At 35.4% G+C, this 27,145-nt stretch overlaps 7 protein-coding genes across 12 annotated transcripts; 3 read left to right on the top strand and 4 right to left on the bottom strand.

Annotated features, from left to right (window-relative positions):
- The first annotated feature begins 905 nt into the window (after positions 1-905).
- On the top strand, positions 906-2,978 carry LOC106451313 (WRKY transcription factor 23-like). Its single transcript, XM_013893262.3, has 3 exons — positions 906-2,034; positions 2,184-2,327; positions 2,412-2,978. Exons 1-3 carry the CDS (start codon positions 1,412-1,414, stop codon positions 2,830-2,832), a joined length of 1,188 nt encoding a protein of 395 aa, XP_013748716.3. The 5' UTR covers positions 906-1,411; the 3' UTR covers positions 2,833-2,978.
- A 589-nt stretch (positions 2,979-3,567) lies between these two features.
- LOC106451405 (long chain acyl-CoA synthetase 1) lies at positions 3,568-9,090 on the bottom strand. Of its 2 annotated transcripts, none has more exons than XM_013893366.3 (18): positions 8,890-9,090; positions 7,542-7,737; positions 7,401-7,464; positions 7,224-7,313; positions 7,063-7,119; positions 6,926-6,974; positions 6,762-6,838; positions 6,538-6,672; positions 6,130-6,297; positions 5,829-5,939; positions 5,564-5,718; positions 5,395-5,470; positions 5,165-5,282; positions 4,832-5,077; positions 4,603-4,742; positions 4,322-4,504; positions 4,103-4,222; positions 3,568-3,979 (listed from the first exon to the last, which is right to left on the bottom strand). In XM_013893366.3, the coding sequence occupies exons 2-18, from the start codon at positions 7,685-7,687 to the stop codon at positions 3,932-3,934; spliced, it is 1,983 nt and encodes a 660-aa protein (XP_013748820.1). In that variant the 5' UTR covers positions 7,688-7,737; positions 8,890-9,090; the 3' UTR covers positions 3,568-3,931. The 2 variants fall into 2 exon arrangements, with proteins under 2 accessions (XP_013748820.1, XP_022550149.1); XM_022694428.2 differs by having other exon boundaries at positions 8,860-9,075.
- Positions 9,091-9,458: 368 nt separating this feature from the next.
- LOC106451172 (SWR1-complex protein 4) lies at positions 9,459-12,787 on the bottom strand. Of its 2 annotated transcripts, XM_013893086.3 has the most exons (16): positions 12,527-12,787; positions 12,366-12,455; positions 12,184-12,249; positions 12,028-12,087; positions 11,883-11,939; positions 11,683-11,812; positions 11,491-11,558; positions 11,263-11,355; positions 11,123-11,170; positions 10,786-10,959; positions 10,584-10,694; positions 10,254-10,349; positions 10,104-10,175; positions 9,978-10,014; positions 9,851-9,894; positions 9,459-9,751 (listed from the first exon to the last, which is right to left on the bottom strand). In XM_013893086.3, the coding sequence occupies exons 1-16, from the start codon at positions 12,638-12,640 to the stop codon at positions 9,677-9,679; spliced, it is 1,335 nt and encodes a 444-aa protein (XP_013748540.1). In that variant the 5' UTR covers positions 12,641-12,787; the 3' UTR covers positions 9,459-9,676. The 2 variants fall into 2 exon arrangements, 1 of the variants encoding a protein (XP_013748540.1); XR_007322709.1 differs by having other exon boundaries at positions 10,479-10,694; positions 12,028-12,249.
- Positions 12,788-13,376: 589 nt separating this feature from the next.
- Positions 13,377-14,108, top strand: LOC106370086. The gene has a single exon (XM_013810158.3). The coding sequence runs from the start codon at positions 13,599-13,601 to the stop codon at positions 13,866-13,868; it is 270 nt and encodes an 89-aa protein (XP_013665612.1). The 5' UTR covers positions 13,377-13,598; the 3' UTR covers positions 13,869-14,108.
- Positions 14,109-14,277: 169 nt separating this feature from the next.
- On the bottom strand, positions 14,278-15,713 carry LOC106370075 (transcription factor MYB78). The gene is made up of 3 exons (XM_013810149.3): positions 15,431-15,713; positions 15,172-15,301; positions 14,278-15,043 (listed from the first exon to the last, which is right to left on the bottom strand). The coding sequence occupies exons 1-3, from the start codon at positions 15,582-15,584 to the stop codon at positions 14,509-14,511; spliced, it is 819 nt and encodes a 272-aa protein (XP_013665603.2). The 5' UTR covers positions 15,585-15,713; the 3' UTR covers positions 14,278-14,508.
- Positions 15,714-22,163: 6,450 nt separating this feature from the next.
- Positions 22,164-23,828, top strand: LOC106450883 (galactinol synthase 1-like). The gene is made up of 4 exons (XM_013892712.3): positions 22,164-22,594; positions 22,714-23,037; positions 23,120-23,254; positions 23,346-23,828. Exons 1-4 carry the CDS (start codon positions 22,253-22,255, stop codon positions 23,571-23,573), a joined length of 1,029 nt encoding a protein of 342 aa, XP_013748166.1. The 5' UTR covers positions 22,164-22,252; the 3' UTR covers positions 23,574-23,828.
- LOC106450958 (ADP-ribosylation factor 1) lies at positions 23,815-25,486 on the bottom strand. 4 transcript variants are annotated; one of them, XM_022694429.2, is made up of 8 exons: positions 25,320-25,437; positions 25,069-25,127; positions 24,850-25,004; positions 24,695-24,765; positions 24,476-24,595; positions 24,268-24,386; positions 24,122-24,203; positions 23,815-24,023 (listed from the first exon to the last, which is right to left on the bottom strand). In XM_022694429.2, the coding sequence occupies exons 3-8, from the start codon at positions 24,995-24,997 to the stop codon at positions 24,018-24,020; spliced, it is 546 nt and encodes a 181-aa protein (XP_022550150.1). In that variant the 5' UTR covers positions 24,998-25,004; positions 25,069-25,127; positions 25,320-25,437; the 3' UTR covers positions 23,815-24,017. The 4 variants fall into 4 exon arrangements, with proteins under 4 accessions (XP_022550150.1, XP_013748430.1, XP_013748359.1 ...); XM_013892976.3 differs by lacking the exon at positions 25,069-25,127 and having other exon boundaries at positions 25,320-25,486; XM_013892905.3 differs by lacking the exon at positions 25,069-25,127 and having other exon boundaries at positions 24,850-25,015; positions 25,320-25,482.
- Positions 25,487-27,145: the final 1,659 nt, after the last annotated feature.

Raw genomic sequence — 27,145 nt, 5'->3', positions numbered from 1 at the left:
AACACGGGACAGTAACCTGTGTCGTAATCGAAACCTCCAGAGCTATCACGACGATTCTACGGATCAACGTCGACGGCATAGACTAACCAGATACTCTCTGTTCCACCTGAACATTATACTCAAAGCTCGAGCCAATGAACCAAACACACTGAAGGATCTACGAGACCGACAAAGCTAACAACCGCCTACAATCGTTCATAATCATTCAAGATACTTTCAAACGCCACATACAACCGAGTGGAGGAGAAAGTCCTCTGAGACTTAGAAAGAGAGGCAAGAAGAACAACTGAAGCGCTCTGGGTGGTAGATCTACCTGAGAAAAAGCCGGCGATCGAGATGCTAGAGAAGCCATCCCTTCCCGAAGACACAAAACCGGCGATCGAGATGCTAGAGAAGCCATCCCTTCCCGGAGACACAAAGCCGGCGATCGAGATGCTAGAGAAGCCATCCCCTCCCGGAGACAAAAGCTGGCAAAACCGATGCTGAAAGAGCCATCGCTTCCCAGAGATAGAGCCGGACGACCACCGAGGAAAAAGACGCGTCACCGGAAACTTAAACAATCGAATCACTGATCCGATTCACAAAAAAACTTAAAAAACACAAGACGAAATTAAACAAGATTTAGCTCAAACTAAAGAGGAGGAGCAGATCCTCCCTCACGTAGCGACGGTGAGAAGCACGGCCAACTACGGAGGGAGATCGATGGCTATGGAATTTTTCTTCTTCTTCTGGTTTTGATGAAAGAGAAAAGGGATGAGGAGAGGAGTTTCTTCTCTATTATTATTCATTCTTCAAAAGTCATAGTGAATCACAAAATGTTTTTTTTTTTGTAAATTGATGTAATAAACGACCTTATTATTTACATATCCACCATCATCTACAATTACACCGAGGCAGTACTATGAAATTTGATTTGTACATAGACATCTTAATCCTCGCGTTACATCACTGCTTATATAATTGTGACTGAAATCAATATTCACGGACAACAGTCTCACCGTCCACAAATGTATCTTGGCTCGAGAAAGGAACACATCTTATCGGTGAGATATGTCTATGATATATCTTTAAGCTATTTAAAGAACTTTAAAAGGATTTTTTTTGTTTTAAAGAAAAAGACAAGTTTTATGTTCACATTAATATTCCCATGCAGCCAAAACAAACACCAACGCCTTTTATTTATTTTCGTTCTCGTTCACACTAGCGCCTTAAAACCGGTTAACTATTGAACCAGTCAAAACCGGACGTATTAAAACTTTCACTGTGTGTTTTCACTGACTAACGCGTTGACCAATAGCTACAATTTTGAAAAAACTTGGCCGGTGACCGGTTACTGTAACTTTCGTGTTGAATAACGACCTGCTACTGCCGGTGAGCATCAAACCCAGCTCTCCCCATTTAAACAAACACAATGACAAACATCATCAACTCCTGCACAATAATTAGTCCTCTCTCCTCTCTTCTTTCTCATCACCTCTCTTCTTTATTGGTTTATATTTTTTTCTTGTCCATCTCTGTTCTGGCGCGACTACTCTGTTTTAAGTTAACCGTACGTGTTTACAACTTTTATTTACTTTCTTGGAAACTTGGAAAGAAAGCAATGGAGTTTACTAGTTTTTATCACCCATCGTCTCTAAGCGTTTGGGAGTTTGGAGATTTGATGGCGGCGGAGAGGGATTCATTTGAGTTATTAGGTTCTCAGCAACATCATCAGCTTCAGGGCATTGCTGCTGCTTCACCTCATTCCTTCCTTCTTGAAACGCTCCAACCGCAAACGCAACCGTTTGTTAAACTGCCTTCTGCTGATTCAACTATCTTTCAAGCTCCACCGTCAAACGGCGACGCGACTGCAGATAAGTCAGTGACGTCAAGGGTGGAATCTTTTTGTTCGGATCATTTTCTGATAAATTCACCGGCGACACCTAACTCGTCCTCGTTTTCTTCGGCGTCAAGCGAGGATGCAAACGAAGAGAAAGCTAAAAGAGAAGACCAAGAAGAAGAAGAGGGACATAAGAAGAGTGATACTAATAAACAGTAAGAGTCTCATTTTTGTCTCATTGAAAGTGAATATACTTTTCTTTATAATGGGCGGAAAATTAATAAGTTCGAGAAATAGAGTTAGAGAGAAAATGGTTTCATTACGTAAAGCATTTTAAAATATATGTTTTATTGTGTATGAACAGGGTGAAACCAAAGAATAATAGCCTGAAGAGACAGAGAGAGCCAAGAGTAGCCTTCATGACAAAGAGTGAGGTTGATCATCTCGAAGATGGTTATCGCTGGAGAAAATATGGTCAGAAAGCAGTCAAAAACAGTCCTTTTCCTAGGTAAACAATGAGAATATTGTTAAACCCTAAGTTTATGAAGCTAACTTTTGTATATATAATATATGATGGTGTTTTGTTTTGTAGGAGTTACTACCGTTGCACAACAGCTTCATGTAACGTGAAGAAGAGAGTAGAGAGATCATTCAGAGATCCAAGCACTGTGGTTACGACCTACGAAGGTCAACACACACACATTAGTCCACTCATGTCTCGTCCAGTCCCCGGTGGAGGCTTCTTCGGATCGTCAGGAGTTGCTTCAAATCTTGGTGGTAACTTTGGGTTTCCAATGGAGAGCTCAACACTAATATCTCCTCAGTTCCAACAGCTTGTCCGTTACCACCAACAACAAGAAGTCTTGTCTTGTTTTGGAGGAGTCGGACAGTACGTTAACAGCCACACACATGGGTATGGTGATGATGAACGTGTGAAGAAGAGTCGAGGTTTGGTTAGAGATAATGGACTTCTTCAGGATGTTGTCCCGTGTCATATGTTGAAGGAAGAGTAGTTATAGTCTCTATGTAGTATTGTAATATGTATAAATTAAGGTTTTGTTTGTATAATTGTTTTAAAGAAACGGATCACTTCGTTTTCATGAGGCAGATGTAGATCTAAAAGTCCTAAGGTAATGTCACCTACTGATGTTTTTTTTCAGCGATGCAACCATGCATAACTAGGCAAGAAAATTTTAGTTTACTGCAAAACTAAAATACTATTAAACATTGGTTGGTAGCAGTTAACTTGAATCGCAATCTAACAAGAAAAACATGAATGGCAGTATTTTGGTAAATATGATTCGCTACAACTTTTGAATTGCATACTAATTTTATATATTACCGATCATAGTCTATATAAAATATATTTGAGGAAAAGAAAAACATAGCAGCGATAGTGGCAAGTCTTTTTAATGGTTGTGAAACATAGCAGCGATCCATCAAAGATTGTGTATTCCCCTAAGTGCATAGACTTGTTGGAAAAGGGTAAAAAGAAGAACAAATCCCACAAATTAAGAAATGAACAAAAAGTAAAAAGCAGATTACCATGCATATTAACTTTTTTCTTTATGCTATTTTGCAGCCATGCGTGTGTGTATATGAAAATGTTCAATTGAACAGAACAAGGAAGGAAAAAAAGAAGAAGAAAAGAAACAAACTGATGAGGTTATACTACTTTTTGTCTAGTGAGTGCATGGCAACGCCATTGGATTTAGTATGTCTGTATTGACCTTTACGGTGAGTGATGATAATCCCAAACAGAAGGTAGATAATCATTGTCCCAAACAAGGCCACGTTTGCAACCGAAAGCAAAAGTACATAAACTCTTGATAGTTTAAAAAGTATATGACCAAAAGACAAACTTAGAGAGACCCACTGGTTCCTCAACAAAGAGAATCAAGTGTTTACTACCAGAGACTTTTATGAATAAGTTGCTTCATCAACTATCCTTGTTATGACTCACATGCATGACGTACTAAACTGTATCAAACGAAGATAGGAGTTTCCTCATCTTTATCTTCATTACAGAAAGCATAAGGCTCATGTCTATCAATTATTGGCTTTATATATAACATAATTATCAATAGTAGCACACACATCATCGCAACACTTTCAGATTTTCTTTGACGCCAATTTTCTGTACATCTCGTCGACTTGTACCTGTATAATGAAACGTTAGAGGACTGAACGGAGCACACATTTATATCTACTAGTCTATAAATAAGTAAAAAATTTAAGAAAAAACTGATCTAGAAAAAAAGTGAAACAAAGAAAATTTGAAACCTGATAATACTTGAGCAGGTTGTTCCTCCGGTTCTTGAGCGTTGCAGTCACTAAGTCTCTCGCTACATCGAAAGGTTTTGTCTCCACCGTCACTGCTTTGATGTACTCAAACTTTCTTAGCTATATATATATATATTTTTCAAATCCACGATTAGTTTCTGTGAGTAACTTTAACTGAAGAAATTTGATATAGATTAAATCAAACCAGTTTAAACAAACCTTGTTCTTCTCTGCCGTGGACTTCAGTTCTGAAATGATGTGCTCTTGCAACTCCGAGAGAGAACATAGTTCTTCGAATGGTTTAGTAAAACCAAGTTCTTTAGCCCAACGTTTTATGGTTTCTTGGTTTGGAACAATCACCGCAACAAGCATCGATTTGAAGCTGTCTCCATAAACCCATATCTGAGAAACACAAGCATAAAATTTGATGAAATTTGAGGAGAAACCTAAACGGCTTGCTTGCCCTGCAAGAAATCATGATTCAGAGCTGAGAAATATACATCTTGGACAAGAGAGTTTTGACCATAGATGTTTTCCAGGTTCTCAAGAGCAACGTACTCCCCTTGAGAGAGTTTGATCAAATTCTTCTTACGATCAATTATCTTAAGTACTCCATTTGATTGAATCTCACCAATATCTCCTGTAAAAAAGACCAACATGACCCACGTCAAGAACAATTTAGAGACCAGAATCAGAACAATAGAATTTTTTTTTAATTCAGTCAGTCACCTGTATGGAACCATCCGTCTTTCATGACTTCTTGAGTAAGTTTAGGGTTCTTGTAATAACCAGAAAACAAACATTTTCCTCTTATACAGATCTCGCCTGCCGGATTTTCCCCAAGTGGGTCGTAGCCCATTTCAGCCACTTCCTCAAGCCGTATCTCGTTGTAAACCGCCGGAATACCGACTGTCCCTAGCATACACATCTCGTCCGGGAAGCCCATAGCTGTTCCTCCAAGCGTCTCCGTCAGACCTATTCAAAACAATCACATCACCATTGGCTTTCCTTGACAAACACAAAACATAGAGAAGAAACCGTAGAATGAGTATATATATATACCGTAGCCTTGGACGACAAAGCAACAGCAAGTAACTCTCAGGAACTCCTCAATCTCTGTGCTCAAAGGTGCTCCTCCAGATACTAGCAACCGGATTCGACCTCCCAGTTTGTCTCTAATCTTTAACATAAATAAAAAAAAACCGCGAAAAGTCAGTTTATGTAATGACCAAAAACAAAACAAAACTCTCAATATACAAAGAAGAAAACGATTATTTTTAACTGGTTTAAACCTTTCGGAAGGCTATGAAATCAGCCATGGGTGAAGCTTTGCTATGAGAATATCCACGATTTAACCATGCAAGCTTGCTGCATCATCCATCATTTTGTTTTGCAATGTTACATCATTAGAGAACATAGAAGTAAGAAGAAAATAGAGCATTTAACGATGAAGTTGCTTACTGCTTGTAGAGAGCATTGAAGATAAATCTCCTTCTCGGGTTAAGTTCCTGAAGAGCCTTTTGAATACCCTCGTGGATTCTCTCAAACACTCTTGGAACTCCAGCTAGATAAGTTGGTTTCAATTCTTGAATGTCATCGCGTAGCACATTCAAATCCTACGCAAAACACATCAACATGTATATATTCAAGTCTCTTAGTGATTCCTTTATCTATCTTGTTCCACAAGTTGATGAATGTTTGTGCTTCTTTAAGAGATTTAACATACTCCATGGTAATAGCCAACGGAGGCCCCTTTGCGAAAGAAGTATTCTTCATTCATACGGTCAAGAATATGAGCCAGCGGCAAGAAAGAGAGATACACATCTTCATGTGTCATCTGCTTGTATTTGACCCACCCAAAGAAAACAGAGGATTTAAGCAGAAACACAAGATAATATAGTTATAAATGTAATGGTGTTAGTCTAATAGTATTGTTTTAACATTCAAGAAGTTTTGTTTTTGTTCTTTGGATTAATTTAAACACCGATATATTTTTGGTGTTTTGTTAAAGACGATTCATAGTTTACCTTGTCTTCGAACTGGTCCATGAAAAGATCCATGCCAACAATGTAAGTGGCCACAGCTTCATGAGTCAAAACCACACCTTTAGGGTCACCACTCGTGCCGCTGGTATACATTATGGTGCATATATTAAACGGCTTAGGCGGGGTAGTCTCTTCCGGTTTCCCACATCCCTGCTCAATCAGTCAACAAAAAGATATTTTATCATCAGTCATCAATGCATATGTGTGTGTGGGACTTAATTCATTTATTACTGTGCACATGCACGAAAAATCAAATGCCGTAAGTTAGTTCAACAAGTGCCTGTTATTAAATACCTCAAAGAATGGTCCGACCATTTCATATAGATTGTAGTATTGTACTATCGTAAAGTTACATAACTATTATTTTAGAAAATAAAACGAGAGACGAACCATTTGGAGAAAATCGAGCCAAGAGTATGTTTTGACTCCAACTTCTGAACCCTTGAGGTTATGCTCTTCGCTCACATTAGTGAAGGAAACTATGGCTTTTAGCCGTCTAGCACATTTGCAGTCTGGCTCAAGAAGCTAAATATCAGTAACATACAAAATTTATTATTCACGTACGTAGTATATTAAATGTATGATTATTGAAAGTAATTTTCAAAGATCTTAACCCCTTTAATCTTGGTCTCTTGGACGAATACAAAATCGATTTCCGCCTGATCAACGATATAATCCACTGCTCCAGAACCTACAGAACAATATTTTTTTGTTTGACTCTTGTGTCAATAACACTGAGCCGCAACACTACAATAAAATACTGTAAAATTTAACCTACCCAAGGTATCATATAGAGGTACACAGATTAGAGTGTGAGCCGCACATGCCTAAATATATCCACAAAATTCGTATAAATTTTGTAAGAAACTTTAATATATAAAAATAAGAGAATTTCTTTTATCAAAAGAGATGAACCTCCATTGTTATGATCCACTGAGGACAATTAACTCCATAGATCCCCACTCGACACCCCTACATATATGCATGCACCAATTTATTTCAATATATATACTAATCTCCAAGAACACTAAGAATAATGAGATGGTTTTTAGAAAGAGGTGTGTAAAAATGTTTACAGGCTCAGCTCCAATAGCACGTAATGCAGAGCCAATCTGCAGAACTTCATCGTATGCTTCCTTGTAAGTTTTCCACATATACGGTCCAACCTAACCGACCCCGTACAAATACACTTATAAAACAAATATTTACACATAACTTTTTATCTTTTTAGTTAGAAGACTTTAAAAGATCACCTTCTCATCGACGATTCGACGCCATCCAAGCATCTTGTTGTCAGGGAATTTCTTGACTGATTTACTAATAAAACCCAAAAGAGATTTATCAACAATAGTTACATACAAAAGATGATAACAGATTTGTTAATAATAATATACCTGAAAATGTCCCAAGCAGTGGTGATATCAGAATCTATTGGAGGAAAACCTTTTTCCGACAAAAGATTCCGGTATACCGGACCTACCGACGGCTTCCCGTTTTCCCCTCTCACTCCATCTTCCACCTTCGCCGCGAAAGACTTCATTCTTTCTTTTGTTTTCCGTTCTTTCAAGAGAAGCTCTAAATCTAATTTTTCTTTATGTAAAACAAATGAAATAAGACAGTGTTAATATTGAGATATAGTATAACACTGCCAGAATTGATGAATGGTACAAAATTTTAGGAACTAAATGTTAAATGTAGTAAGAGAATCACTGAAAGAGTAACTTGGTTACAAAATGAGGAAAATAAGAAAATGAGGGAATATATCATATAGTTTTGCATTTGTGGATTAAAGTTTCATGAATTAATCTGCTTGCGTATTCCGTACGTTAGTTATATTATTATATACAAAGTAAATTAATGGCACTTATTTGTCACCGGTCCGATCCACCTAACCATACGGAGCAGAAACCCAAAGTTTTTATATATTGTTAGTATTATTATAAACAACCTAAGACCATGATTAACGCTAGGGTTTTTAGATTTTTTTTGGTCTCATTTAAAAAAAAAAAAAAATTAAAAACGAACCAATCGCGGATCGCCACGTATCAGTGGAATCCGCGAACAGTATAAAAACTCAACTAAAATCGCCTCTTGCAGAAAAGGAAAAGGAACCTGGTTTTAAAAAAATGGTGGAGTCATGTCTTAAGAACCCACTTAAGAGGTAGGGGTAATGGTGACCTAAGATAACTACTTCATTCAGATTTGAAACAAATTTGGTTTCCTATATTATGATTCGAGGATTTCATATTTCAGAGAAAAATAATAAATTAAATAATATAAGTCGAGTCTCCGTTATTTTCACGGCCGTTTAACATCAACTAAACTTATAATTAATAATGTATCATAAACTAATTCACTAGTCACGCCTTAAACGTGAACATATGGATAACCCTGGCTTCACTCTCTTTATCCCTCTTTTCACCATGTTCTTTACAATACTACACAATTTTATGACTGGAGAATTTAATGAATATATGAAAAACTCTGAAAATAACAAATATGAAAGTGATGTAGTTGTAACTTGTGACGTTCTCTAGCAGACCTAGACATCTTCATACTTCAACACTCATTATATATTTTTCTTAATACAAGGGTAAATAGAAGAATAACGATTTTAGGCTCTCTCGTTCCAACGTTTTAAAAAGAAATATAAAGAAACCATCAAAATTGTTCTGATCTAAAATACCAAAAGCAGAAAAGAAATGAAATAACCTGAAGAAAAGCAAATATTAAGCAACCGACCTTAGCTCAGTTGGTATAAGAAAGGATTGTAGTAGTTTGCAGATGATCTTTAGATCATGTCGGATTGTTTTTCATCGGCTTGAAGCTTTGTTTTAATATATATCTTTGTGTATGAATCCCTTAGAAATGACCAGAGAGAAAGAATATAAGTTGAGGACCTGAGAAATGGTTGTTAGTTTGTAGTTTGTAGTTTGTAGTTTATACTATAATAATAAATGAGTTTGTTATAGAAAAAATGATAAAGGAGAATAGAAAAAAATATGAAACAAGAAAATTGATTGATCCACCCAATTATATTTCATTAATTAATTATTGTCTTGTATAGGCTAGGGTATAGACTTGTAGTTCGCCAATAGTTAAATTTTCCATAAATCTTAAAACTTCTATTTTACTTCTTCTTTTTAACACAAAACTACTATTTTACATTAATTGAAATTACGTCCATCATGAACATACTTTGTTTATTAATAAATAAAGCATATAATCATTTGACGTTTGTGACAAGCTTTTTGACATTTTCAAAAACTAATTTAATCAAAGTTGTAGTAAGAAAAAAAAAATTGCAGAGATTTAATAATACAATTGCATTGGTTTAAATTTACTAATCCCTTAAACTCGTGTTTTGAACATGATGACTGTACTGTAGGTTCTTGTGTTTTAGACTGGTCTACACTTGATAAAACTTGGAATCACAATTGACAAATTTATTCTTGGGACAATTCAAAATAGTGCAGCGTCACCGGCAAAACATGCAAATGAAAATAGTGAATCAGTGGTGAGAACATTTTTAGAGATCGGATGCTTTCAATTTTCTAGGCCGCTTATGAGCTGGTGAAGGAGTGTCTGCCTGCCTTCCAGGACCCTGTACGATTCACAAAACATATTGTTACTGAGATCTTAGTGTTATATATATGCTGAGAAATCAATATGAAAAGAAAGACCAGACTCTCATCTGCATCACCTTGCGCTTCGGTTCCTTCTTGATTGGTCTTTCAGCTGAAATTCCTAAACACAGACACACAAATTGCAAGTTAGAGATGGTTAAGTAGTAAATACAATTCTGAAACAAAGAAGATAAGGAAATATACCTCCAAAACTGAATGGCTCAGATGCGAAAACACGATCCTGATCAAATACAAAACGATCAGAGATATATATATCCGCAAGAAGATGAAACTTCAGTAATAATTGGCGATTCAAGTTATAATGCTGACCTTTGGAGTATCTGGCATTGCGGCATAGGCCCCTTCACGGTGTGATGAGCCTTCTGATTCTTTATACAGTAGCTGAAATTACGTGACAATAAAAGGAAACAAGTTAGAAAAAGAAGTGGGCTGTATATTTGTGAACTCTATATAGATTACCTGCTTCTGAAGATTCAGTAGTGTTAGAATTTCTTTCCGTAATTCAAGATGCTCATCACATACAGTTTTTGTAGGAACCTTTGGCTTTAAATTAACCTGTAAAACAGAAACTCTATATACTCAAAAATTCATTTTGCATAATCTCAAAAGCAGCTCATAAGAAGCTAGCCTCTATCCAAACCCAAAATCCCCATAAGTTAGTAGTAGAAGACATGCAGAAGCTACCTTCAGTGAGAGAGAGTGCCCTTTATAATGTACAATTAATTAAAGTCTCATTGCTCAGTCAACGGGCACGAAAGAGTTAAACAGAGCACGAAAGCAAAAACAAACCCCGAGATCTTGCAGAGTCTGCTCAACGCGCTTGATCGTTCGAAGACCAACAGCAGAGCTTGCAGCTTGAACCATTTGTTCAAGTCCATAGGTTCTCAAGTACACATGAAGCTGGAAATTAAACAGAAATCAGATCACTCGAGGCCCAAATGAAAAAAAAAAAAAAAAAAGCATAGAGAGGAAGAGAGAGAGAGAGACTCACCATGCGCAGAGAAGCAAGTGTAGAGGCATAATCTGCCATAGTTAGTGTTGATGGGGCCACGGCAGTTGCAGGAAGTTGAGAATTGGAAGATGGAGATACACTACACCCTGGACCTCCATCAGCTTTATCAAGACCGATATTCTCATTCCCAGACACATCAAGATCTGCCGCACGCTGGACAACCAGAAAGACCAATCGTTATAGAGACAAGATGATGAGGATTGAGTTCTAATATGCGTCTAAGGTAAAAGGTCATCTTCAATCACCGTAAGCAAAAATTTATCTATTGTTATTTAGTTAGTACGAGTGAGTATATTGATTTAAAGACAGCACTTACACGTGCAGCCAAACGAATCTCTGTGATTCTTTTAGCCTCAGCAAGAATCTGTAGTTACGAGAGACGGGTAAGATAAAGCAGAGAACTATTTTTATATTTTCTAAATGCATTTTTAGTCAAAAAAAATTAAAGAGAACGACCTCAGCATCTTTCTTCTCCTGGTGTCTACTCTGGGACAGGACCATTGACAATGCACGTTTGCGCTCTCTATCGCGTGTCATATCATAAGGCTCCTGTTACGCAAATATATTGAAAAACAGCTTCTTAGAGATAATGTTCTCCCCAGATAACATAACTAGGATAAGATTGCTAAAACAACTACTATTTAATAGCTCAGAAGATATATATAAAAGTGGAAACTGACTGACCTTCATCAGAGGATGGTTTGCCAAATCTGCTGGAGACTGAGCTCTAGCACGCAGCAGGGCCCGAGTCACTACAAAAGAAAGAGAATTTCTCAGTCCTCTTATTTTCTAACAAACCCTGGTGCAACACGAAACAAAGATGAAAACAAATGAAGGGGCAAGGGTGTAAGAGAACGGATAATGGTGAAAACAAACCACTATAGTAACGATCCTTCAATTCCTCAAGAGTCCGGGATAATGGGAAGCGATCAGCAATGACAGTGAAACGGAGATCAAACCTTTCACACAATTGAAACAACTGATCTGTCTCTTCCTTGGTCCACACCTACAAGTTGGGAATCAACCAAGTCAACATTAACCAAAGAAAGAATGCTCTTCATTCAGCGGGCACTTACAGGGTCCGTTAAAAGATTCTCATAATCATCGTCCGTGTATTTCAAGATATCAACTGACTGCATTTTCAACATCGGGTCAGAAGAAGCATAAACAAAGGAGACTGTAATAGACAGTCATCAAGGGGGATAAATATAAAATAAATACCTTGTTATATTTGGCAAAGGAATAGTCACCTGTTGGTGGAACACCATTTACCACTCTAACCTGTAAAGATAAATATTTAGATCCAAAGACAAAAGAAATGGCATTAGAAAGAAGGAAATGCTCAAGCTTTCTGTTATAAGATAAGGAACTTCTTACCCAATGGTAAAGCTGCAAATCATCTTTCCTAGCGGAACTGTTGATGGGAAGCCATTGCCAAGCAACCTGAAGGAAAGAAAGAAAGAAAGAAAGAAAGAAAGAAAGAAAGGTTCTTACTTAACACTATCATCATCAAACTCATAAGAAGAAGAATCATCTAATAAAGTCAATAAATTTGAGACCTTCTCATGAGGCGGAGGAGGACGCTTTAAGTGGGTAACATCAATTGAAGGCATAAGAGGAGGCGCAACGCCCCCCGTGAGCGCATAAACCTGCAATTCAACAAAGACGACATAATATTAACAGCCCCAATTCAACTGAAAAATCAATCCTTTCAGGGCACCTCGCGCGAAATGCCATCGGGTTTTCTATGAGACTCCTTCTGGGGTCGAGCTTTCTTCTCGTAGAGTGGCGTCTTCGGCAACCCGAGAATGTCTTTCGCGTCCGTACCACCCATCCAACCCGGAAACAATACGATCTTCGATTCGATTCGGAAGTTAGGGTTTCCAATTTCGCCGAGGATTTGGGGATTTTTGAGCGCCAAAGAACGCTTGGACTCGCTTAGTGAGTTCACTTTTTTTTTTTTCCACTTCGTAGTTAAACGGCATCGTTTCCGGAATCGACACTCTTCGGCTTACGTTAGCCTATCTAGTAGTGTCTTCCCTACAGTCAACCTAAACGAAACCTTTATTAGTGGAGAGATTTGAAAAATAAATATTGATTTTTTTACAAACTTTTATTAGTGGAGAGATTTGAAAAATAAATATTGATTTTTTTACAAATTTTTTTATTACGCCCAAATGTTATTATTGAAATAAAACTTAAATTATGTATACAAAACACATAGTTTTCCAAGATATATGAAATTAAGAAGTTGACAAAAAAATATGAAATTACGAAACATAAAAGTTTTCTATACAGGTTTACTGACCAAAATGCTAAAGTTACCCAAAAAGGAGAATCTAGAAGGTTAGTTCAACCATAGTTTGACCAGTACGAGAAAGGATTAGATCATGATATTTTCATAAAGCTCCTTTCTAAAAAATCAAATAAGAATATCTCTTCTCCTCCTCTCATTGTTTCTTGCTGAAGATGAACTCTTTTCTTTCTCTTCCACATCTAAACCATGTTGTGAAAGGACCATAATGCCACGCTTACAAACTCCCTCTTGAAACTCCTGCAATGGTACTTTAGTAAATCAACATGTACGTACCAAAACTAGTTTCTATTATGTTTTCCACGTTGTCCTGTCTTATTTCAGCATTCAACGATGGTGGTTAAGACTATATACACACTGAACCAAGCACACACACAAACGCACGTATATATGTTTTGTGTGTGTTTGTCTTTGCACTTAAAATTGATTAGATACGTAATTAAAAGTTAACCAAAGCATCGTGTGACGTCTGATACTCATGGCGTCGATAGTGATGTTCTTTAGAGCCCTGATGAGTTGCCGTCTTACGCCCGAAGAGGAGCCAGAGACGGCGGTGACTTCTTTGTCAACGTTGAAACTTTACAGAAATGTCGCCGGAGCCGAGAACACGACGAGGAAGAGTACTTCGGTCGTTGACGCATCGCATGGCATCGATAATCACGAGTTTACTATCGAAACCACGAGTGGGATCAACGATATGGATGAAAGGTTTTATTGGATCATCGTCAAGAATCACTTGTTCTTGTAAGTTTGTAATGATTTGCATAATTTTATGTTTTATCGTGTTACGTATCATTGAATCGACCATGCATATTTCTCATGAGGTATATGAGCCTTTTGGACTACCAAATTGTATATGTGCGCTTTTAGATATTGAGGAATAATTTATATGGAAATAACTCATGCGTTGTAACAATTTGAACCAAGTTGGGTTCTACCAAGATCACTTTGATGAAGGTTGATATAAAAGATGTTATTTTTTCGGTTATATCTGATCCTAGCGGGGGTGATTTTGTAATAATCAATGGTTTAACCATCAAGTAAAACAAATAAGTCATGTTCTGACGAGTGTTATTTAGCGTGTTCCTTGCATGTTTTGTCGTAACTAAAACGGACCAGCTCAAATATGAACTGATTCGAGTTAGTTCTCTTGACGATTAGAAACGTTATATTATTGAATAATTCACATATATCACAAATCACAGTTATCCTCACGTACGTGATGATCAGATCTTAGTTTAAACGGGAAAAGAAAAAAGAAAACATATTAAAATAAGTCAAGATTCGTATACCAAGGCCGTATCTAAAATGGCATCACGCACGAATGACTATTACACCTAACGTGACGCAGTTGAATTCCTCGTTACGTATCATAATCGTAAATTTCCTTAATTATACGAAAAGGATGTGGTCTCGTGGCAGAACTGGTCCCGCAAGAACCAAAAACTCTCATCATCGGTCCACATGTTGTCTCCATCATCACAGCCCCAATAGTTTAACTCCAAGAAACCCGTTTGACCCGCCGGATCATAACCAGACCCGTTCACTACCCTGTCTTGAACGTCCGATAACGTCTCAGCTGGCGAGGTTGAAGACGTTGCGCACAGTTCCGAAGCCTGAACGAATTGATGACGATGCTGGTCCGGGTTTAAAACAAAACCTGGCTCGACCGGAGTCTGTTTGTCGATAGGTTGACCTGGGTCGGTGATCACTGACTCCACTGGGTCATACGTGGGGGATGGTGTTTGGGCGTTGATTCTTTCCATTAATCTAGGCATCCAAACATTTTTCATTGTCTCCTTGAAAAGATTGCTATTAACATCGCATCTAAGGTGTTTAGCTTGTTTTTGCACACGAGTTCTCCAATAATTCTTTATTTCATTATCTGTTCTTCCCGGTAGATATTGTGCAATCTTCGACCACCTTATATTTTTTTTAAGAAAAAACCAAACAAACAAATATTTATAACCGTACAAAAGTAATATTTTCTATAAAAGTGTTAACTAGTAAATGGGGAACAAGTATTTACATTTGCATCTTTGGTAACATACCTATTGCCCCAGAGAGAATGGAGTTTGAGGATCATAAACTGTTCTTCGAGAGTGATGTTGCCTCGTCTAACATCTGGCCTCAAGTAGTTAAGCCATCTTAACCTGCAACTCTTACCAGTTCTCTTAAGCCCTGCATGTTTGAACATATAGTATATAAACATTTATGTCTTTGCAACTGTGTCTATAAATTAATGTTTCACTTGGTTATACACATGGCCGATCCCGTGTGTATATTAGAGACTGGTGACTAATTTGATACCTGAGGAACGAGCGATATGGTTCCAGCGAGCATCACCGTGGATGGAGACGAAGTTGACGAGAATAGCATCTTCTTCCTCGGTCCATGGACCTTTCCGTACATCAGAATCTTCTTCATGAGCTGGTGAGTTTAAGTTTTGCTCGTAATTTTCCATTTCTCTATTATTTTAATGAGAGAAAAGGAAACAGAGAAAGAGATGGTGTGAAATGTGGATTAGATTTGAAGTGATTAAGCAATATGTGATTTATTTATATATATAGTGAAGGAACGCGAGAATAAAGAATTACAAAGTGTTTGACCAAAAAAAATTACAAAGTGATATTTTAAGAAGGATGTTTGAAAATTAGTAGACGAATGAGAGTGACTGGAACACGGCATAAGTGATGTGATTATTCAATTATTATATTTATTCTTGTTTATAAAGTGGAATTTTGCAACTATATAGTATACCATTCTAATCACAATTAACATTCTGTTTGGTCAACTTTTGTGTAATTAAAAATACCAAGGTTTGACCCTTTGACTGGTTCAGATGGATAGAAACACGCTCTCTCGCTTTTGCTTTGGTAAGACTCAAGAGCACCGCATCCAGGGTTTATAAAAAGAGTTCACACGGAAAAAAAATAATAATAATAATTCAATCACATGAATCCCTCTCTCCTAAATATCACTTGGTTGAACCACTTTCTCCTAACGCGGACCTCACGTGTCGTGGCGGCCATGATTGGTCTAGTTTTCTTTTTTTAAAAAAAAATCAAAAAAAAAAAAATTAATAATAAAAAATTGAAAAGATGAATCCCACGAAGGAGTTCATTGATGTGGGTGATCTATTTGTAGAGTTTCTAGATTGTACCACACAGTAGGCGAGACTTAAGTTGTTGTATATTTGTAATCGGATTAAAATGACTGATTACTTCTGAATTATCAATCAAATATTGTTGCTAATCACCATTTCATCTTCTTCATTTTTTTTTTTTTTGGCCAATCTTCTTCATTTTTTATATGAAGGATACAAATTAAAAAAAAAAAATGGGGCTTCACAGTCTATATTTTGAGGGATGAAACTCTAGAACAGACTCAGATCACTTCTGTAACTATAAATTTATGTCCTATTATCGATTACCTTAGTTTTCCAATAATTTCGACAATCTCTGGTTTTTTTTTTATGTATTTCTTTTGAGTTTCCATATCTGTGACAATTTCAACATATTCTATAGTTTCTTTATGAATGATATTATTCCTACAAGACTATGGGGTAGAATCAATGACTAGTAAAAATATAAGTATGATCTATTGCTTTTATTTTTACCAGAATATTGTGGATGGAAACTGACCAAGCTAGTAGTCCCTTGTGCATGACGTGGAAAAAATATGTTTATGTTTAAGAAATTGAGAATGATCTAGGGTTTGGTGGGTATTATTAGGAGTAATATGGAATAAAAGAAGAGCTGGAAAAGAGCTGAAAAAATAGAGAAAAGAAAAATAGAGTAAATTGTTTTCCTCTAACTAAAGTCAAAGTAAATTTGTGTGTGTATTTTTTTCTTTTTAGAATAATAACTAGAGTAAATAAGTGAAATAGTATTTCACTTGATTGATATTTTTTCAATGGAATTTGGAGTAATATAAATTTTGGAGTAAATAATTATTCTATAATGATCTTGTTTTTTCAACAAATAAATAAACACATGCTTTCCATATAGAACTTTCAGATCACTTTAAGTAAGTATTCGGTATGAATTTTCAGTTTTTAATTATTTATTTTATTAAATGATGTATTTGTAATATTCGTTCATAGTATATTCATTAAGTAAATATTTTTTTTGCATCTTAAACTATCTACTTTTTTACGATTGTGTGATATCATATAAAAAATATAAAAAAATGAGTACAGAGTTAATTAGATAATTTTAAAAATAGAAATTTTTCTTTCGTGTGCGATATCATATAAATAATGATCCGTCCAGTTAAAAAAAATCATGATTATTTTATGTGTAATTTTTTTATTTTGACCATTTCCTTAAAACTATATTAAATTTTACATATTTTAATTATAATATTTTTAATATCTTTACATTTTTATTTGAAATGCAACTCAATATTTTTTTAACAATTATAACAAAATATTTAAAAAATATTTTTAGAATTTGTTTGAAAAATATGAAAATTATATTTTAAATTAAAATTATCCTAAAATATGATAAGTTTTGATGTAAACGAAAACTCAAATTATGTCTAAAATAATGATATTCAATGATACTAACAATTTTAATTGATTATTTTTTAAAAAATACATTTACAAAAATATTGTTTGAAAGAAAATTCATTTATCTTTCAAATATAAAATGAAAATATTATAATTAAATAATAAAAAAAATATAAATAAAAACCATAAATTTAGTAAATGACAACTGGGTTATATTATGCTAAAATTTTCTTTCTAACGATTTATCAAATGACAAATGAGTTATGAGCAAATAATACCATATAATTTTTAAAAACATAGTCATTCAATATTTTTTGAATAAATAATTATTTTTAAATTTAATCAACTAAAAATAATATATATACAATTGTGTGAGTCAAATTCTAGTTTTATTGATGCATGTTATATATTAGTGCTGCATGTTTTAGGTAACATTTTAATGATGCACGTTTTTAAAAATCTTCATTATTAAAATTGTGCACGTAAGGATAACTCATGAGTTTTTTTAGTTGATTAAATGACATTATGTCCAAATTTATTTAAGGATATTTCATTAAGGTAACTGGAAAAGACAAACAATAAAATAGGAAGTTTAAATTCATTTAAGCATATTTCATTAATGTAAGTGAAAAGACAATTAATAAATTAGGCAGTTTTATTCGTTTTAGGATATTTCATAAGTGCAACTGAAAAAGACAAGTAAAAAAAAAGAGTTTAATTAATGAAGTAAGAACATTTTCAAATAGGTAATTTTCTTTTAATAATATAGATGGCTTAGTACTTAAAACTAGTTTACCACGGAATGGACTTTGAGTATATATTAGAAAGAAAAAATATCTTAATTTACTAATTTTGTGTGCAGCTAAATAACATTGGACTATTGACATTTGAAGCAAAGTCAAATGAGAAATGGAGTTAGGCGAGTTAAAGAGCTGCTTTAGGATTTTACCACATTTTGTCTTAAGATTGAGGAGTAGTCAAAGAGACGTCTCTTTCCTTTGCCCATCACTACGACTGATATGAGTATATTTACACAAACGGTAAGACATTTTGAGTTAATTTCAACAACATTTTATCGTACTTTTTTTCTTTTGTTGAACATTTTATCGTGCGTTGAGATTAATAAAGCTATGTAAATGTATGAAGAATAATACAACAAATGTTTTGTTGCTAAAACTTGCCGTAATATAATAAGAATACTTTCAGTGTTTGCCGTAAAAAGTACGTGCAATCTCGTATTATTATTTTTCTGTAAAAATTCAAGTGGAAGAAAAGATCGCCATAGACCCATATTGATTTCAGTGTGAATACTTAACACCATATTTTCTTATATTTATTCTGAAATTATAATCATATACTAATAATATATTAATAAAACGACTACAATCTGTATTGTACATTGTTAATGCTTATATTTGAGATAAAGTTGTATGATATGTTATTAAACCTGTAACAAATAATGGTCGCTATAATAAAACATTAAAATATGTATAGGCAACTGAGAACAAATGTAGTTTCATATCAATCGAAAAAATCATTAGATCTTATATAAATTTTAATACATGCATGATCAAAGTAAGAAGCATATTTTACCCAAAAAAAAGAGTATAAGAGCATTAAAAACTCCAAACAAACATCTATATAGGAATCATATAATTAATGATCGAACATTATATTGGGTTAATTTAAAACATTTGAACACAAGAATTATTAACGTGTATATTTGATGCGTACATATCAGAGCGATCCACTCGATTAAAAAGGAGGGTTCAAAAAATACTAAAATTATGAATTAAAATAAAAGAGTTCAAGTAAAGTAAGTAAACACAGTATTATTTACACGAAGACACATAAATAGTAGCCTCCATAGTTATTGGGAAAGCAACTCTCTCGATTAGTATGTATCTGAGAAGTGAATCAGATCTCAATGGATTTAATAGAACACTTGTCTGCTTCTAACTTTCCGCTTAGGACAAAACACACACAAGTAATGACGTGTCAATTTAATCCCAATATAGGTTAGATTTGGGTTGTATCAGCATCTCAGACTTTTGGTGAAGAAACCAACTGTTTTTTGTTGAAGCACCCGACTCAGTGAATTGTTACATCCATTGGATATTTAACTATATGATACCACAAATAAACCTTTTTTTCTTACTGACGTCGGTCTTTTGCGTCTATTCTCTCTTTCATATTGATTTATTTTGCTGAAATAATACTTTCTGTTTATTTCAATAACTATAAGGCCATAAAAAGACGTTTACGATCTATCAGAATCAGAAGAAGTACCAAAAGTAGAACCCACAATCCTTTTAACTTACACGCTCAAAATTCTGTCATATTCATATGCAAAGCCTCTTTCTTTTTGTCATCTGGTTATGTCCAGTTCCTATCGGATGCGACATAACACATAAGCCTCCAACGAAAATCTCTATCATACAGGTCAATCCCGAAATCAAAATAAAACACTTGTATATTATAGGGGCATGCAATAGGTAAGCCTCTAAAAGGGAAGATGGCTAATGAATATATTTGACTGTATTTGTATCTCTTGTTGATGGATCCGTTTTTGGTCATGTACTCGTGTACATCTCCTCTCTTTTTTTAATGAAAACTTGTATCGTCTACATTTCCTTTAACAGAAAAGAAAAATATTTTGAATCGATATTTATGAACTATAAATTATTTGTAATTATTTATTGTGCATGTCATAGAAGCGATGACGTAAAGATGATGACGCAGAGGAGAATCCTCTAGTGAGAGGTTCGAACTTTAAACTTTAAAGCATGCATGTGGTTCTAAACTCTGAATTCATGACCATGGAAATATCCATATTTTAGCATCTTCCTCATCAACGCACCCATATAGACGTATACTTATGGTCTAATACGTACTTACATCCTTTTTAAGTTCAATGTATCACATAGTCTTTGATAGAGCCTGTGAAATGATATTCACAAAGATAATGGAAAGTAATGGTTTAGCATCTCTATTGGAGGAATATTTCAGAGTAATAAAATACTTTTTTCTTGTGCACAAGTAATAAAATATTTTCAAACTAGTTTCATGACCATTATCGAAAAAAGAAAAAGGAATTCCATAAAAAAGGTGTGCAGTGTTTTATTAAAAAAAAGGGGTGTGTGTATAAATATGTCAGAAAATGCTAGGAGGATATGTGTGTAAACTCCATAAAAACAAGTTAGTAAAATACTAGTATAAGAAAAGAGAAAAATAAATGGAATCGTAGGAGTCTATCATTTGCAGTATAAAAAGGTCAGAGGTCTTTCATTAACCGTGAAAGGTGAAATTTCAAAAATTTGGAAGTAAATGTAATGCATGTCGCCTAAACTCGGACACTGTGGGAGTTGACTCTGAATGGGAATATATTCTCTGAAATGAAAAGCTTTGCGAAGGAAGGAATCAAAGAGAAAGTGGAGTAAACGACATATACAATAATGGAAGCAGATGAATAAAAAGGAACCAAAATCAAAGACGACCGGCGATGATTAAGATAAAAGTCCAACCTCAACCGACACTTTTGGCAGACACACTCTCATTAATCTCACCCTATTTTCTTTTGTCAAAGTTTGCAACACAAAACACGTTTGAACTTTTTGTTGTTAAAATGTACACATGGTTTTAAGATCATTAGGTACGAGTTTAAGCCTCTACACTCACCAGTCACCAGAGCACAAAGCCCCTCTCTTTTTCTTTACTGGTCACTTTGGCTTTTCTTGGGATACGGTTTGTTAACTAGAAGCCCAATCTGAGTGAAGAATAATTAAAAGACTTGTAACAAATCATAGTTGTCTCACTTCTTTCCATATTTACCCGACAAAATTTGGAGTAAACTACTTAAAAAAATGTGTGTGTTTAACCTTGAATGAAGATGATAGAATATGGGTAGGTAGTATAACCAAAATGTTTGTATTTGTATTTTTAATATGTTTTTATGTCATTTTTATTAAAAATTTATGTATGATTTTTTTTTAAATCATTCAATTTTTAAAAAATAAAAAAATTTAAAAACCTCGATGAGGTTATTCAAATTAATTAGACTAACAAGAGTTTTTAACTTTTCAAATCACTATATTAACTATTAATTTGTTCATTAAAACTCATTAGAATCTTTAACCGATGGACTTCTCTAAGATGGCTTCTTAATCTTGCACCTAAAGAGAAGTTATCTTCAGTTTTACCCCTTTGCTTAATTCATCTGTCATCTCTTTACTATATTATCCATTTCACAAAACATAGCCTAGATTATTCAGACGAATTAACTTAACGTATGTTAAGGACTACAGGAATATTCAATGCATCCGGCCACAGGGAATAAACAATCTTCTATTTCTCACAATAGCGTAGCTGCTTCTAGCATTTTCCGTACTAACCTTCCCGTTAGACGTTAGTCCCACTTCCAGAACTCTCACCAAGTGCCAGTTACCACCGTCCGATCTTAAACGTACACGTGTACGATCCAGAGCTAATGATGACAACTAATCCTAGCGCTTATAAAAATCCTTGTTTAGAAACATCATTAAACACAAAACAAGACAACAACAAAAACACACCTCTCATTACATTTTCTCTAAAATCCTCCAAACTCACGTGCTTCTCACATGGCTCCGGAGCTTATACAAACCAACACCGCCAAATCCGCCGTGACGATAACTAAACCGTCGCCACCAGTCCACAGTGATCGAGCATACGTGACATTTCTAGCTGGAAACGGTGATTACGTCAAAGGAGTCGTAGGTTTAGCCAAAGGACTAAGGAAAGTCAAATCCGCTTATCCACTCGTCGTGGCGATATTACCAGACGTCCCGGAGGAGCACCGTCGTATACTTGTGGAACAAGGTTGCATTGTCCGCGAGATCGAACCCGTTTACCCACCCGAGAACCAAACCCAGTTTGCCATGGCTTATTACGTCATCAACTACTCCAAACTCCGTATCTGGAAGGTACTTTATAATTCACAATGCGCCGTCGTTTTAGTAACCCTTTTTGTGTTAGTTTGAAAAATAACCAACTTATAAAAGAAATATGGTTAAAATGCTCTGTCTTTTGTGTGAATGTATAGTTTGTGGAGTATAGTAAAATGATATATTTGGATGGAGACATTCAAGTTTTCGAAAACATCGATCACTTGTTCGATCTCCCTGATGGCTATTTCTACGCGGTGATGGACTGTTTCTGCGAGAAGACATGGAGCCACACGCCCCAATACAAGATCGGGTACTGCCAACAATGCCCTGAGAAAGTCCAGTGGCCAAAGGCGGAGCTTGGTGAACCACCGGCTCTTTACTTCAACGCCGGGATGTTCGTGTTCGAACCTGGTCTAGATACTTACGAGGATCTGCTAAGAACCTTAAAGATCACTCCTCCGACTCCTTTCGCTGAACAGGTAAGAAAGAAAAAGTTAGTAGTCTTACTTGTTATGTTCTGTTTTCTTGCTCTTTTGTAAGTTGTGGGGTTTTACTGCGCAGGACTTTCTGAACATGTACTTCAAGAAAATATACAAGCCGATTCCTTTAGTTTACAATCTCGTCCTAGCGATGCTATGGCGTCATCCAGAAAATGTGGAGCTCGATAAAGTCAAGGTGGTTCACTACTGTGCTGCGGTGAGTTATCTTACATCCCAACTTCTATTTGTTTAGACCAATGATTTCTTATTGAGTTCTAACACATTTTTGTTTGCCTTTCTAATTACAGGGTTCGAAGCCATGGAGATACACAGGGAAGGAAGCTAATATGGAGAGGGAAGACATCAAAATGTTAGTTAACAAATGGTGGGATATCTACAATGATGATTCCTTGGATTACAAGAAATCTGTCGGAGACCTTGTAGAAGAGTCGGATGTGGTGAATCTGAAGCCGCTCATCTCCGCTCTTACCGAAGCTGGACCGGTCAAGTACGTGACTGCACCGTCTGCCGCTTGATTATCGAAATCATTTACAAGTTAAACCGTCGGTGAAGTAGATTCGGGTTCTGTCCGGGCAGTAAGTGGATAGGGGGCTGTGTTGGCTCGACAACCACACATGTTGTCTCTGCTTTCATGGGCTTCTGAGGTTGGCATGTGTTTTTGTTTTCTTACTTCTTTGCTTATTGTGTGCGCTTTCATGTATTTTGTGTGTTGTAGATTGTAAGTTTCCGAAGTTCAAATTTGAATAAAGAAATTAATATCCGAAAGTAAATAGAGCTGAGTTATTAAAGGAAAGTACAAAATGTGATATGATATTGAGTTTGAGATGCGAGAAGAAGAAGAAGAAGAACATGTGATGATAAAATCTTGGTTTCGTTTTTATAGTACTAGCGAAACAGACCCCTTTCCTTGATTTTATAAACAAACCAAACAAGCAGGGAGGAATCTTGCTACCTCCTTTCTATGCCTGCACCATCATACGTTAAAAGTGTCTTAGTCTCGGATCTAACCCACCTTGTTTGAAGTTAAAGAGAGAAAAGTAGATCATAAATAGTTATAATATACCTTGTTAGCAATGTTGTTGGAGAGCCAGTCAAGTCCCTCGTAGAGTCCTTCTCCAGAGGTGGCACATGTGCTCTGAATGTACCTGTTATATTACACAAATGTTCAGATAAGCTCACATATTATTATACAAAGGTTTTGTTGCTCACCAGTGACGTTGGCGGAGAGAGTGAAGGCCAAGCTTGTCAGTAATCTCAGCAGCGTTCATAGCGTTGGGGAGATCTTGCTTGTTAGCAAAAACAAGTAGAACTGCATCCCTCAGTTCATCCTACCATACAAAAAAAAAAAAAAAGAAGTTAAAAAACCAAATGGAGAATTAATAAAATAAAAAGACATTGATATTATTTAAGTATTTACCTCGTTGAGCATCCTGTGAAGCTCGTCCCTGGCTTCAACAACACGGTCACGATCGTTGCTGTCCACGACGAAGATAAGACCCTGTGTGTTCTGGAAGTAGTGTCTCCACAACGGACGGATCTGGATGAGTGAGCATATAAAAAAACCATTAGTAAAGAAGAGAGCTGGTTCACAATTCTACGAGCAAACAAAAGAATGGTATGACAAATAAGAAGATACCTTGTCCTGACCCCCGACATCCCAGACGGTGAAGCTAATGTTCTTGTACTCCACAGTTTCAACATTGAAACCTTTAAAAAAAAAAAAAAACAAACAATAACATTTCCAGCTTCTCACATAGATGAGATGAATAGGCAGGCAGTTAAATTACTGACCAATGGTGGGAATGGTGGTGACGATCTCACCAAGCTTGAGCTTGTAGAGGATGGTGGTCTTACCAGCAGCATCGAGACCAACCATGAGAATACGCATCTCTTTCTTCGCAAACAGCTTGCTGAACAGCTTCCCAAATGATAGCCCCATCTCCTTTCTTTATTCAAACTAAACTAACAGATTATTATATGATTACAAAAACGCAATTTGATCAATCTTGCCTCAGAACTTGATCGAATCAGGATGATATTAATTTCCAATCATCGATCGATTGTTAGACCTGAATACAACAAGAGAAGAGCCCTGATCTAGCCAATCAACCAATATAGCAAACTAGCGAATCACTATTCGTTAAAGAAACACAACAGATCTGGGAAAACAACAGAGCCATGAAGCTCAGCAAGGATCCGGATCTCAGTAAAGCGAGCGAGAGAGAGAGAGAGAGAGAGAGATGGAGAAGGAATCAACGTACCGAAGAAACAACCGCCGCACGAGATCTGATGCCGATGCTCCTCGCCTTCCAACGTTTCGCGATTATTATTATTTTTTTTTTGTGTGACAGAAAAAATCTCTACTTAATATAATAAATCCACTTAAGCGTTAAAAATACGTCGAATATATGTTTTTTCAATTATAAATCTTATAGTATAATCATTTCTAGCTATGTTCTATAATCAATACAGTTCAGCCCATTACTAATAATCTAACTCTTACCTTCTTAGATAGCCCATTGGGCTTATATAGGCTTAAAGTTAGAACGTTTCATTCACCATCTATTCGGAGGGAGTTTTCATTTTGATTACTCCGACTATCAATTAAAAAAGAAGCTTTTTATAAGGATGCATCATATCCATTCATTGTTCTCGAGTTGGTCGGTCCTTGTTTCTGAATCAATTGCCTACAAAGTTTATTTGAGTAATGTTAACGATTTGCGCGTTTAATTGAAGTCAAACTATATATGGGACATTATTGCAATTTCGAGGCTCCTAAATTTCCTGGAATTTAAATTTCATAGAATATTCTTTTACGTAGAAATAAATGATAACTATTATTTATGACTTAGATTGAAGAGAATTGTAGTGGCTGTGGTTAAAATGAGGAATTGCAAAAGGAAGTGAGGAGGAGACATGATAATGAAAAGACCCAATCACAAAGCATTATATATTTTATATTTAGACATTGGAAGTCTAGACTTCATGCATCGATGTTTCATGCTTTATTGTGTAAGTGGACGACAACATATTTCATGCATCTTTTCTAAAATTAACTTTGAGAATCAATCCGAAAACTCTTGACGTTTGGAATTTTTTCGTGTTTAATATGTAAGAAGATTTTCTATTTCTATTAACGTCTAGGGTTTTCGGTAAAAAAAGTCTACAAGGATTTCAAATAATTTGAGACACTGCTTATATATTATGCTGAACGACAATCGGCAGTCTCTCTTTCCAAATGAAACGATAAGTAACAAGATTATAGATACATATATTAATATAATTTTCAGATGTATAAGATGATGTCAAAATTTGTTATATATCCGTAATATATATTGTACGTGCGTAGAGAGATTCATACGCATAACCAGGCAACGCACACAAACGTTGAGGAGATGTGGTTTTGAACTAGGCTAATCAATTGTCCTAATGACATCTATCTGATATGAGTGATGACCTCATTTGTTGTTGTTGTACTTCGTTTAGTGCATAACTTTTAAGATTATAGAGTCGTATTTGTACTTGAGGTCGATCTTACACTTCGAACTAGTCAAATCAATTTATACAAAAACAGTTGTGAAAAGGGTTATTTAAAATATTACCATTTACCAGTTGAGTTTCTATTTATAACGTTTGAATCGAATGAAATATATTGTCCGACAACTATACATGCACATGTGCCGTCGTCTAGAGGTAAAACTTGACATATTCTACTATACCCTGTATATATATATATATATATTTCAAAATTGGTAGCTATAGAAAATTTTCATTTCTTTGTCTTTGGCCACTTTCAAGTTATGTGATTCTAAATGTTTAGAACATCTTTTGTTATTATCTAGTTTTAAAATGAAACAAGTATTTGTTAAAAAGTAATAATGAAGTAATAGCGAGGTAAATAATTTAACATAAGTGAGAGAAAAAAGTAGTAACCTTAACAATAATGTGATGAAATGAAAGATATTAATAGTGATCAAGTGTAGGTCGTTGACCTCAAAATGGAGGAAAGCTCTATAAATCTTTCTAGGGCTCATACTTGTTTCGGAGAGGTCTTTGTGTTATGACGAATAAACATATGGGGTCAGAC

The sequence above is a fragment of the Brassica napus genome, chromosome C4 (genome assembly GCF_020379485.1).
Source record: "Brassica napus cultivar Da-Ae chromosome C4, Da-Ae, whole genome shotgun sequence".
Lineage (NCBI taxonomy): Eukaryota > Viridiplantae > Streptophyta > Magnoliopsida > Brassicales > Brassicaceae > Brassica > Brassica napus.
The sequence above is the reverse complement of the archived record's forward strand: the minus strand, read 5'-3'. Positions and strand labels throughout refer to the sequence as shown.

Bases quoted from the DNA above. Each gene is read 5' to 3' on its own strand.
- LOC106451172 (XM_013893086.3), bottom strand. From the start codon at position 12,640: ATGGGTGGTACGGACGCGAAAGACATTCTCGGGTTGCCGAAGACGCCA. The intron at 11,356-11,490 runs GTCAGTCAGTTT...TTTGCGTAACAG, and splicing joins CAAACCATCCTCTGATGAAG to GAGCCTTATGATATGACACG. The intron at 10,960-11,122 runs GTAAGTGCTGTC...CTGGTTGTCCAG, and splicing joins AGATTCGTTTGGCTGCACGT to CGTGCGGCAGATCTTGATGT.
- LOC106451405 (XM_013893366.3), bottom strand. From the start codon at position 7,687: ATGAAGTCTTTCGCGGCGAAGGTGGAAGATGGAGTGAGAGGGGAAAAC. The intron at 7,314-7,400 runs GTGATCTTTTAA...GGGGTCGGTTAG, and splicing joins GTCGAATCGTCGATGAGAAG to GTTGGACCGTATATGTGGAA. The intron at 6,298-6,537 runs GTTCGTCTCTCG...CTGATTGAGCAG, and splicing joins GGCTCGATTTTCTCCAAATG to GGATGTGGGAAACCGGAAGA.
- LOC106450883 (XM_013892712.3), top strand. From the start codon at position 22,253: ATGGCTCCGGAGCTTATACAAACCAACACCGCCAAATCCGCCGTGACG. The intron at 23,038-23,119 runs GTAAGAAAGAAA...TTTACTGCGCAG, and splicing joins CGACTCCTTTCGCTGAACAG to GACTTTCTGAACATGTACTT. The intron at 23,255-23,345 runs GTGAGTTATCTT...TTCTAATTACAG, and splicing joins TGGTTCACTACTGTGCTGCG to GGTTCGAAGCCATGGAGATA.
- LOC106451313 (XM_013893262.3), top strand. From the start codon at position 1,412: ATGACAAACATCATCAACTCCTGCACAATAATTAGTCCTCTCTCCTCT. The intron at 2,035-2,183 runs GTAAGAGTCTCA...GTGTATGAACAG, and splicing joins AAGAGTGATACTAATAAACA to GGTGAAACCAAAGAATAATA. The intron at 2,328-2,411 runs GTAAACAATGAG...TTTGTTTTGTAG, and splicing joins AAAAACAGTCCTTTTCCTAG to GAGTTACTACCGTTGCACAA.
- LOC106450958 (XM_013892976.3), bottom strand. From the start codon at position 24,997: ATGGGGCTATCATTTGGGAAGCTGTTCAGCAAGCTGTTTGCGAAGAAA. The intron at 24,766-24,849 runs GTCAGTAATTTA...TTTTTTTTAAAG, and splicing joins CACCACCATTCCCACCATTG to GTTTCAATGTTGAAACTGTG. The intron at 24,596-24,694 runs GTATCTTCTTAT...TCACTCATCCAG, and splicing joins ATGTCGGGGGTCAGGACAAG to ATCCGTCCGTTGTGGAGACA.
- LOC106370086 (XM_013810158.3), top strand. From the start codon at position 13,599: ATGGCGTCGATAGTGATGTTCTTTAGAGCCCTGATGAGTTGCCGTCTT.
- LOC106370075 (XM_013810149.3), bottom strand. From the start codon at position 15,584: ATGGAAAATTACGAGCAAAACTTAAACTCACCAGCTCATGAAGAAGAT. The intron at 15,302-15,430 runs GTATCAAATTAG...TCAAACATGCAG, and splicing joins CCATATCGCTCGTTCCTCAG to GGCTTAAGAGAACTGGTAAG. The intron at 15,044-15,171 runs GTATGTTACCAA...AAAAAATATAAG, and splicing joins CATTCTCTCTGGGGCAATAG to GTGGTCGAAGATTGCACAAT.